The following is a 12,441-nucleotide window of genomic DNA, read 5'->3' as shown; positions in this document are numbered from 1 at the left end:
CGTAGACTGGATTTCGCAATGTGTGTACACGTAGTTTTTGTTATTGAGCCAGAACGTCACTGGTGATCAAGACTTTCATAGCAGGAGACTGGATTTTCAGATATGAGTACATTTGTTTGTTGAGTAGAAAGACATTTCAAAACGAGACTTTGGAACTAATTTGAATACGGGTGCCAAAAGTGAGGATTCGGTCTAAACACTACAGTTTGTTCATCGCCGATACGTCACGACATAGATAGTGTAGGAAAAATACTTTAAAAGTTGTTCTTGTGTGTTTTAGAGATAAGGGAGGAGAGAAAAAAACTTCATTTGTTTTTTACTTTCGTGGATTGTTTTTCCTACAATGACTGTGTGACGAAGTAGAGTGCATAAACAGATTAGTTTTATTAGTCTCAGTTTCCAAAATCCCGTCTTCGGAAACATTACAAAAGCCGCACTGAGACATTAACACTGATGACATAGTGTTATGCCACTAGCATTAGAAACACATTTTATCGTATCTCGATAACTGTCTTTTCTCAATTTTCTATTAAAAAATAAAATCCATGTTCAGAAACATAACAAAATCCGCACTAAGACATTGACATCCACGATCGTGTTATGCCACGAACAGCGAAAACCTGTTTATTATCGTGTCTCGATAACCGCCACTGTCAGTCTCAACACGACGCCATGGTCAGCAAGGTGATGCTAAGTCTCGATCTGTGTTGTTCTTGCAGCAAGCCCTGGGGACGCTACATCCCGCAGACCGAGACCGTCTCGCCTAACTTGAGACAGTCCAGCTGCTTCTGCTGGCCCGCGGCCACGGGATCCTTCTCCAAGATGGCGCTAGTGGAACAGGCGAACAACGCCCCGGCCGAGAACTGCCATCGTCTGGTGATCCTCGGCTCGTCCAAGGTCGGAAAGACCTCCATAGTGGCGAGGTTCCTGTACAACAAGTTCGACGACAAGTACACCCCGACCATCGAGGACTTCCACAGGAAGATCTACAGGATCAAGGGCAATGCCTATCGGTTGGATATCCTCGACACTTCCGGTAACCACCCGTTTCCGGCGATGAGAAGGTTGTCGTTAATTACAGGTGAGTTTGGTACTTGTCCGTTCGGATATTATTATTATTATTATTGTTATTGTTGTTATTGTTATTATTATTATTATTTTAATTTCTGATCTTGTAATACTATTTGTTAAATAACTCAGTAGTTTAGTTTTATTGCCATTTCTGCTTTCCTTATCATTATCATTTATAATCTCAGTCACCATTTTCCATCTATCTTTTGTCAAATGGTCCTCATATTGTCATTCAACCCCTGCAGTTAAGAAAATGTCCACGGCCCAAAAAAAAAAAAAAAAAAATCGAATATAGTCCAAGACAAAAAAAACCCAGTTGCCATGAAGAATTAAAAACTGCACGCCAATCTTCACAGCATTGCTGATTGCCGTGGGAAATTGCAGAGGGCTGCAATAAAGTGCCATAATTGCATAAAAGTACAAATAAAATGTATTTTGCAATTTCCCGCCCGCCAAGCACATTCGTGTAATTACACCCCTCACGATAAAATCTTTGATCCTCCCCCCCCCCCCCCCCCCCCCCCACACACACAAACACATGCTTCAGGACTGACCTATTGTGGTACATAGCTAAAGCTGTACTGATTAATACTGAAACTAGACGCCTGGATATGTAGTTCTCTTAAGCTCGTGAATAGTATGATGTATCGCACTCTCGGTAGTTTTGGGGCGAGGCGTAGCCCAGTGGTACAGCGCTCGCTTGATGCGCGGTCGGTTTGGGATCGATCCCCATCAGTGGGCCCATTGCGCTATTTCTCGCTCCAACCAGTGCATCACGACTGGTACACCAATGGCCGTGGTATATGGTTTCCTCCCTCAATATCTGTGTGGTCCTTAACCATATGTCAGACGCCATATAACCGTGAATAAAATGTGTTGAGTGCGTCGTTAAATAAACTATTTCCTTTCCTTTCCTTTCCAAACTCGATAGTTTGAAAACTGAATTATAAAACGTCAAATGTTTTCCAGTTCAGTGTACAAATAAGGAAAAATCACAACAATAATTATTAAATAAATATTATTAGCAAGAATTTGGGAGCCTGGCCTTTGTTCGACAGAATTATATATGTGCTACAAAGACTCCACAGTGTTCCTGTAATCACGAATTACGTACCCTTGTCGTGAAATATTATAGTATTTATTATAATAGCTGCAATACAAACTGCAAAAACAAATGCTCGTAAACAGCCTATGGAATATACTAACGCTTATGTTGTGGAGCTGAATTAATCAAATTATCTGTTTTATCGATTTAATCATGCATTAGTTTAAAAACCTTTAAGCATTTAAGAGTAAAACAAGAAAACCGCCATCGCAGATGTCACTTGCTCGTTCAGCCTTTGGCCATCGCTCATGGTATCGGTTGAAAAACACGACATTTCCAGAAGGATGTATGCATATAATTAATCCACGTGGTCTGTGAAATATGATTTATATGACCTCGTGTTGTATAAAAAAAACCTCACATTCTACATTTTGACAATCAGAAAGGGCATCCTGGGATTTTTAAATTCTGAAATGATGTATGCTTAAGTATTGGTAAAAGTAATATTTCCATGCAAAACGGAGGGGAGGGGGGTGTCGTGGGTGGGAGGGGTGTTTCACCATCTCCATAATTTGACTTGCACACGTAATTCATCGATGTAGTTGAAAACAGATAGACCTGTCCAACAGAGGCGAAAAAAAATCTCATCTTCGCTGCAAAGGTTTTGACACTAGTGCCATCAAAGGTCAAAGTCCAAACGTAAGACTAGCAAAGTCTCCAGTATTTACATACTATTTTATTAGTCCCCTACCAGTTCAACCTGAGGAAACTATAGGTTTCGTCTCCGCCCTTCTGTCTGTCTGTTTGTCTGTCTGTCCGTCCGTCCGTCCGTCCGTCCGTCCGTCCGTGGCGACAGCGGGTTTCCTCTCTCAATATCTGTGTGGTCTTTAATCATATGTCCGACGCCATATAACCGTAAATAAAATGTGTTGAGCGCATCGTTAAATAAAACATTTCCTTCCTTACTCAACACGCGTCTTCTGTACGTAGTACCCTCTTTCGCAGCACATTCCACAGTAGTCACAAACTGAGTTCACTACTGTTCAGGTTGCCGATATTCTGTCGAGTTTGTTAGTTTGTCGCTATGCTGTCGAGTTTATGAGGTTGCCGCTATACTGTCGAGTTTGTGAGTTTGCCGCTATGCTGTCGAGTTTGTGGGTTTGCCGCTATGCTGTCGAGTTTGTGAGTTTGCCGCTATGCTGTCGAGTTTGTGAGTTTGCCGCTATACTGTCGAGTTTGTGAGTTTGCCGCTATGCTGTCGAGTTTATGGGGTTGCTGCTATACTGTCGAGTTTGTGAGTTTGCCGCTATGCTGTCGAGTTTGTGAGTTTGCCGCTATACTGTCGAGTTTGTGAGTTTGCCGCTATGCTGTCGAGTTTATGAGGTTGCTGCTATACTGTCGAGTTTGTGGGTTTGCCGTTATGCTGTCGAGTTTATGAGGTTGCCGCTATACTGTCGAATTTGTGAGTTTGCCGCTATACTGTCTAGTTTGCTGCTGTATTTCGGGTTTGTGAGTTTGCCGCTATACTGTCGAGTTTTTGAGTTTGCCGCTATACTGTCGAGTTTGTGAGTTTGTCGTTATACTGTCGAGTTTGCCGCTGTACTTCGAGTTTGAGAGTTTGCCGCTATGCTGTCGAGTTTGTGAGTTTGCCGCTATACTGTCGAGATTTTGAGTTTGCTGAAATACTGTCGAGTTTGCCGCTATACTGTCGAGTTTGTGACTTTGCCGCTATACCGTCGAGTTTGTGAGTTTGCTGCAATACTGTCGGGTTTGCCGCTATACTGTCGAGTTTGTGAGTTTGCTGCAATACTGTCGAGTTTGCCGCTATACTGTCGAGTTTGTGACTTTGCCGCTATACCGTCGAGTTTGTGAGTTTGCTGCAATACTGTCGAGTTTGCCGCTATACTGTCGAGTTTGCCGCTAGACATCTATAATAACCGTTCACCGATTGAAAATGTCTGTTTGAAAGCTCGTGATCAATTTGTTAGAGCTGTGAAATTTGTAGCCCACGCACATCGGAGAAGGCAACAAGTGATGGAAATGTATAGAATGTATCTCTTTCTGCAAGATGTCGAGTTCAGGGCCCCGTTTTACGAAGTGATCTTAGTGCTAAGATCACCTTAAGTGCATAGCTATCTTAAAAAATTGTTGATCTTAGCCCTAAGATAGCTTCGTAAAACGCGGTCCTGGAATATTAATGAGATAAAGGCGCACACGTGTGTGTAAATACATTTATATAGAAACGAATCATGTACTTTCTGCTTCTATTACTCTTTATTACTATTACTATTTTGGTATATCAAAGGCCGTGGTATGTGCTATCCTGTCTATGAGATGGTGTATATAAAAGACCCATTGCTAATAATAGAAAAATGTAGCGGGTTTCCTCTCTAAGACTGTATGTCAGAACTACCAAATGTTTGAAATCCAATATCCGTAGATTAATAATCAGTGTGCTCTAGTGGTGTCGTTAAATAAAACAAACGTTTACTTTGTATTACTATTCATTATTTAATCTGGTATATGGAGGTTGCTTGCGTTTTTGGTTGTTGTTTTTGTTGATTGGCTTTTGTTGGGGGTTTTGTGGGTGTGTGTTGTTGTTGTTGTTTTTTGTTGTTGTTGTTGTTGTTGTTTTTTGGGGGGTTGGAGGGGTTGGGTTTTTTTTTCTGGGGGTTTCTTTTGGGGGGGGGGGGGGGGGGTAGCTAACCAGGCCACTGTTTTTATTGTAATTTCCTTGCAAGGTCAGTCTTCACAGACAGAAAATCCACTACAAAATTACTTCATTTTCTGTTCGTTTCTTGGGTTTCCCGAAAGCGCTTCTATTTACAAACCTATTTCCTGTTAGTCTTCTTCTGTTTCCTGGTTTCCGGACAGCGTCGATTTACAAGTATTACAACACATCTGTTTGTTATCCGAGCGCTGCGCTCTGTCAGCAAGATAAAAATCCCTGATGTAACATCAGCTGGAATACCCGGAATTATAATGATACTCTATGTATAACATTTAAGGTTACACACCAGCATTCACTTTTGCATTCATTTCAAATTAAAATAAATAATATGTTCATATACTTACCTTTCTGACACCCAATGGCCGATGTGTATTTTAGTGCTGGCGTGTCGTTAAAGATTCATTCATTCATTCATTCAAATTTCAATAGAATTTCTATGTCAGGATATTTTCTATGAAACATAGGACAACATGGAGATGGTTACGTGACTGCTATTTTTAGGAAGTACATTCACTTGATAACTACCATGCAAACAATCAGTATATGTGGACAACAGAAACATTGAGTTATTCACCCCTAAACCAGAGCACCGTGTCAATTTGCTGTTCTTTAAGTGCTAGTGGCAACTAACCATATGCACAGTGGTTATCATTTTATAATAAAAATAAGAAATAACTTAAAGTCTATGGGTTACTTAAATACTGCAGTTGTCAGCCTACTTTTAATAATCAGAGAACGGTTGGAAAAGGCATTTCAGTATTTCATGTTATTTAAGTCCTATTTCCTAAACCAGACTATATTAAGCAGCTACACAAAGCAGCAAAACAGTGGATGGTGGTATGGTACTTTATGTCTGAGTCACATGGCAGTCACATTGGTTCACACCCCCCCCCCCCCCACCTCCCCTTCCCTCGCCACATGTGGACGAAAATGTAGGTTTTATTTTAGGTTTTTTTTGTCCTACTCTATATAATATAAATCAAGATTAAAGTCTGGCGTGTGTGTCTCTCACTAGAGATTGTGCCTCCCCATAGAACTTAGACTTCGCTGCTATTGGTCTGGACCCCGTTCCACGAAACGATCTTAGCACTAAGATCACCTTAGTGCATAAGGTAGCTATGCACTTAAGGTGATCTTAGGGTTAAGATCGCTTTGTGGAACGGGGCCCTGGACTGGTTGACCTAACATTTCTGGGGCCTAATTCACTAAACTCTCGCAACTTTGCGATATCGCAGTGCAATGCAAAAAGACTTGCAAAGAAGATGCCTTGTTGTCTAGCAGAGTCTAAGAGACCTTTGTGAATTAGGCCCCTGGCTTCTCAAAACGCTGACAGTGTCGACTGCGGGGGAAGGGATGTATCTCAGTGGTAGAGCGCTCACCTATTGACTTCGTCTGTTTTTTTCCGCCAAACGTCTCATGACTGATATATCAATGATCGTGAAGGGAAGGGAACTGTATTAACGTGCCCACATCCTTACGGTTCGGGCACGCCCACCATGGATTCGGGTTCTAGTATAGTCAGTCCACGATTCTATGGCGGGAGTCAATGATCGTGATACGTACAGTCTTGTCTATGGAAAAGTATATATAAAAGATCCCTTTTTGATATTTTTTACCGTGTATCAATAGTTTATGTGGCGGTAGCTAGTTTCCTTTTAGTACTGGGTTGTTGTTAAAGCAATTTACCTTTCCTTTCTAAGATTCTTTTTCTCCTGTCGCCCCCATAAAAAACCAGTAACTAAATTCTCAGTATTTCATCTAACGGGATTCGCAATCGAGATAGAAATCATCTTGGCTCAATTATCATCGTTTCACGCCCTCGGTCTTGTCTGAAGCGTTCCTCAATCTCGTTACGTGTAAGCGCACTTAGATGACTTCAGACGGCGTCAGATCCTGTCCTTGAAAACCCTTTAATCCTTGCTCACTTAGTCCCCACTGCTACACTGATTCAGAAGCGAAAACAAATTAGTTTTTCTTTTTTTTCTTGTTAGTCTAGTGTGTCGTTAATCTACTGTGTCTCACATTAAAGTTAAGTTTGTTTTGTCAAGAATACTACTAGAGTACATTGATTTATTAATCATCGGGTATTGGATGTTTAACATTTGGTAATTGTTTATTCGCAGTCTTAGAAGAAACCCGCTACATTTTTCCAGGGGATCTTTATTTGCACTTTCCCAAATAACAGGACGTTAGATATCACGGCTTTTGATGTGGCTAACATTAAAGTATGACATCATTGCACTTTTTAAATTTAAAATTAAAATGTGGCTAAAAACTATAACTCTAAAATTAATTCTCATTGAAACAAAACTGATTCTGCAATATTTATGTTTCTAGATGTACTTTGTGTTGTTGGAATTAGTAAAGTTAAAGTTTGTTTTGTTTAACGACACCACTAGAGCACACTGATTTATTAATCATGGACTGCCGCCCCCATGTTAAACATTTAATACTTTTGACACAGTCTTAGAGAAAAAACCCGCTACGTTTTTCCATTAGTAACAAAAGCAAGGTATCTTTTATATGCATCATTCCACAGACAGGATAACACATACCACGGCCTTTGATATACCAGTTGGCTGTGAAAAAAAATAGCCAAATGGGTCCACCGTCGAGGATCGGTCCTAGACCGACCGCGCATCAAGCGAACACTTGTTCCACTGGGCTACGTCCCCCTCCTTTCAGAATTAGTATTACACCCAACCTACATGTTTTGTGCAGTCAGTAAGAATATCTATTTACTATCCACATTAATTCTTGATATATTCTTGTAACATGATTACTTTCCCCAAGCCACACATAGACATCATTAGCAAAACCTGTTACTTAAAAAATACATGAAATTTAAAAATGGCGTTACCCTTCTTGGAAGCTTTCTAAAAATAACTTCTTTGAATTGGCTTTCCTGCTAAGACTGACGATAAAGTAAAATTAGAGTAATTAGCAGAAGCCCCCAGCCGGAAATGTCTCGTCTGTACAGGGGTGGGAGAGGTTATAGTCAGTGTGTCAAAGCGAGGGCGTCGCCTGCTGTCTGAAGATAAAGGCCACGAGTCACTCGTACGAAAATAGCCGATTGCATTACAACCGATGAAAAAAAGAAAGAAATGTTTTATTTAACGACGCACTCAACACATTTTATTTACGGTTATATGGCGTCAGACATATGGTCAAGGACCACACAGATATTGAGAGAGGAAACCCGCTGTCGCCACTTCGTGGACTACCATCGCACAGACAGGATAGTATATACCACGGCCTTTGTTACACCATTTGTGGAGCACTGGCTGGAACGAGAAATCGCCCAATAGGGTCCAACAACGGGAATCGATCCTAGACCGACCGCGCATCGAGCGAACGCTTTTACCACTGGACCATGTCCCGCCCCTACAACCGATGAAATCGTACCGGTAATGTTGTTTTGTCACAATCACGGGCGTTCAGGTCCAGCTCCATTTTACGAAGCGATCTTAGTGATCTTGATGCTAAGATTGCTTCGTAAAACAGTGCCCTGGTTGGAGTTTAGTTAGTTAGTACCACTCGGTGGAACGAGTCAAACGCGCTACGGCGAATTGTCGTATATATTGGGCAGCGTAGGGTATCTACATGACTTGTTTCTTGTTCCATCGAGTGGTATTAACTAAACACCCAGAAACTCCGACCAGGACCCGAAGGCCCGTGATCACAATCAGCTATTCTCGTACGATGCACTCGTATAGTGTGGTGTTGTCTTAACACTAATTTGGTCTGCATATAATTCTTCGGGGAGTTCTTGGTAATAACCAGCTTGAGAACTATAAATTCCATGTATGTTTATATGTTGTTTGGGGTCTTGGAGAGGCAGTCCAGGCTGCTGGACAGTCCCCAGGATAACGTGATTGAACCTTAATCGGATATAGGCAAGTCATATATTTATAAGTAAGTGATTAGAGAATACTCAACTCGCTACTTGACAATACTGTTTATCTTGTACGGGTGAATTGATGTCGGGAAGGACAACATCAATTCACGAGTGCAAAATAAACGATATTGCCAAGTAGCCAGTTGGGTATTCTATTTATTATCCATTATCAATCTTTATAATTTTATGGAAGATTTTAAATCGATACTGTTATTAATAAACAGTTTGCAAATTGAAAACAAGAGACAGCTGTGTTGCGTCATAGTTGTGGTGTACGTATCGCTGATGATGTAAGTTAGTTGTTGACATGGCTGCCACAATGGAAATGCAGACGTCAAAGCCTATACTATGGCTATAGTCAACTTTTAGAGTCCAATATCAATCTCTAATGACGTCACACGCATACAATTTGTGTGGGGTTGTCATGATGTTAGTGTCTCAGACTATTAGAGTTGAGTCAAGACTCTAAACGTGTTATAAGCACGGGCCCTGGTTGTGACGTCAAAACGTATCTAGGGAAAGAAATGTTGATAGTTTCTTTTTCTTTCCCTAGAGAAAAATCACTTTTCTTTCCCCACTTCTCTCTGCCCATATGGATAATAAGTAAGTTGTTTGAGTCGAACCCTCCTACTCACAGTCATCAACTCGCCTTTGGAAGTCCCATTTGGCAAACTGCGTTCGGGGTTCATTTGGTCGAATGTATCACAAGTGGGTGGTCAGACAATTGTCTTTAAAACCTGCCACCTACCCATATATTTGAAATTCAATCATTTAACTTTACTGGAATTAACTAACTTCTTGCAGACCCACAGGCATTTAAGGACAGACGCCTCCCACGCTGCACTTTACCGTGGCATCAAATCAGGAAGGAAGATATCAGTTACATTTTATCGATCGTAATATCTAGTCTTCGTTAGTGATTAAAAAAACGATGGTGATGATGGTGATGATGATTAATGATGATGATGATGATGATGAATAGATTTTTTAAAATTAATGTTTTGTTTAACGACACCACTAGAACACATTAATTTAATAACCATCGTCTACTGGATGTCAAACATGTGGTAATTCTGACATGTAATCTGAAACGGAAACCCGCTTTTCATTGGTAAGTAGGGATCTAATTTAGAGCTGATTTTAGCGGTTTAGAGTGTTAGAAAAAAAGGTCAGTGATTGGTAGCAATGTCAATGGGAGAGTGATGTCTAAACATTGTTCATTTCAAGTCACGTAATTCACGCGAAGCTATTTTTAGTTGGTTAACTGCCGTCCATTATATAAAATAAACATGTCTTATTTCACTCAGAAGCGAGTTGTTGCAATAAAGCCGTTGTATTGACTTGGGTGTGATGTGAGGTGTTATAGGTTGTATACTACCAAACCAAATCCCATAGACGACAATAGTAAGACATGTGGCTAAAATTCCTACTGCAGCGTATCAATCGACATAAACGCCACGGATATAAATACTACCACCCCTCACCCTTACAAAATCGGGGGTCAAGCTGCTAATTTCTGAGATAACGGGTAGCGTATGTGACTGCCCTAGTTCCGCACAAAATTCGAGTACTTTTTTTTACAGGTACCCCATACATGTTTCAAGCACATGGGTACTTGTCACAGTGGTACCAGATGAAATGACATACATTTTTTCCCAGATGAAACTATTTTTTTATAACCAACACACTCGCATGTTATCACCAATAACAGGACTTGTGGTGTTCACCTCTCTATCAAAAGGTGCACCTCGAACTTTGACTCAGCCGGACGTTATTTGGTTTGTACTACTTTTATGTTTACATTCAAATTACCACCTCATTTTTACATGAAACATAGTCTACCTTGACCGGCAGACATCTATCTTTCCTTTTCTACATGATGTGTGTGTGTGTGTGTGTGTGTGTGTGTGTGTGTGTCTGTGTGTGTGTGTGTGTGTGTATGTGTGTGGTGTGTGTGTATGTGTGTATATGTATATATATATATATATGTGTGTGTGTGTGTGTATTTGTATGTGTGTGTGTGTGTGTGTGTGCATGTGTATATATATATATATATATATATATATATATATATATATATATATATGTGTGTGTGTGTGTGTGAGTGTGAGTGTGAGTGTGAGTGTGAGTGTGAGTGTGAGTGTGTGTGTGTGTGTGTGTAATTTAATGAAGTACTGTGGGACTAGGTCGTTAGCCTGTGTCGCTATATTTGAAGACCTCTGCGATTTCACCGCATGCTATCTAAACTGTTTAATGTGAGATTGTCTTACTGCCGCACGTTTGTCACACACACACATCCGATAATCAACGAGTGTTTTAAACTCTGTTGCTACGAATCATGTAACGGTTAAAATAGCGACTGTCAATTAGCATTCTACGGCTACTTTGTGTATCATAGTAATGTGTCATCGGCACAAATCGAGATTATCTAGCAAACGTGCCATTTGGTCGAAATGTTAGATATTGAAAAGGGTAGTGCCAAATCTCTAGGCTGAATTACGTTACTGTTATAAGAACTTTCCGGCATTTTTGGTAGAGATGATTGGGACGTCAGTTATCGTCGACAGGTGCAGATTAAAACGGGGGACCAAGTTCCGCTACACAGAACAAATATACACTAGTTAGACGGTTGGTGGGAAGGGGAGAGGGTGCGCATTATGTTAAACACAATGACCACAATTCGAAACCAAACAAATCGTTCGCGAACGTTATTGTTGCAACGCTGTCGCTAAACGCAACCCTGTTGATGTTAGAAGTTGCCATTCTGATAATTATCTGGTCTCTTATTAGCTATTTAAATTACTATAGCACCATTGTCTGTTGATTGTGACGTATATTCTATACCGTAACTAAAATGCGAACGATGAAACCGTCATCCGCGATCAAGACCGTATCTCTGCACAAAGCAGAGTCCAATGGATATTTGTCAAAATAGTGGTGGATTCTATGAAACTCTATATAGTGCCTCGTCTATAGGAACAGTTATTAAAGAGAGGTTTCGTCGTATTGTCCTTTTTATCCCTTTTCTTTTGCTTCTTCTGTTTCTTCTTCTTCTTTTTTTTTCCTCATTTATTTTTTATTTTTTTAATTATATTTTTTGGAAGGAACAGTTGTTTGTTATACAGGTTTTTCGCCGCTAGACCTGATTGCTGTAATGCATATTTATATTACTGCACATCATGTTGGGAAAGTGGGTTGCAAATACATATCGGCTATTGTTGCACGACTTTATACCATTATTGGTCTGATATTGCCTTACAGCTCGTTCTATGAATTATTCACAACTCGTGGCCATCTCAGAACTGTTACTGACGACTTAGCGGCGTCAAATCTGTAGACAGGATTGTTGTAATGCACGCTATTTGCAAACAGATTTTTTTGAAATTGCATACCGTAGTTGAGAAATAGGCTACGTAGCTTGATGTCATGTATTGACTTTAGTGGGGCATTCCCATTCCGATGCGTATATTATTCACAAACTCATGGCCAATTAAGAAATGTTATTGTTGACTGGGCAATATCAGATTTTGCTGAATAGACGTCTTTTTTTAGATTATAAAAAGTTAAAGCTTGTTTTGTTTAATGACACCGCTAGAGCACATTGATTTATTTATCATCGACTATTGGATCTCAAACGATTAGTAATTTTTGACTCGTAGTCTTAGAGAAAATGGGCTACATTTTTCAGTTAACACA

The 12,441-nt window shown here is 40.3% G+C and overlaps 1 protein-coding gene across 1 annotated transcript in view; it reads left to right on the top strand.

Annotated features, from left to right (window-relative positions):
• Window positions 1–771: 771 nt before the first annotated feature.
• The window catches only part of LOC121379351 (dexamethasone-induced Ras-related protein 1-like), a 35,115-nt gene continuing 23,445 nt past the window's right edge, over window positions 772–12,441 (top strand). Inside the window, exon 1 of the mRNA XM_041507923.1 lies at window positions 772–1,081. Coding sequence (XP_041363857.1) covers window positions 823–1,081 — 259 coding nt within the window. The 5' untranslated portion in view covers window positions 772–822. The remainder of the gene's footprint in view (window positions 1,082–12,441) is intronic.

Source organism: Gigantopelta aegis, chromosome 8, assembly GCF_016097555.1.
Source record: "Gigantopelta aegis isolate Gae_Host chromosome 8, Gae_host_genome, whole genome shotgun sequence".
Taxonomy (NCBI): domain Eukaryota; kingdom Metazoa; phylum Mollusca; class Gastropoda; order Neomphalida; family Peltospiridae; genus Gigantopelta; species Gigantopelta aegis.
The sequence above is the reverse complement of the archived record's forward strand: the minus strand, read 5'-3'. Positions and strand labels throughout refer to the sequence as shown.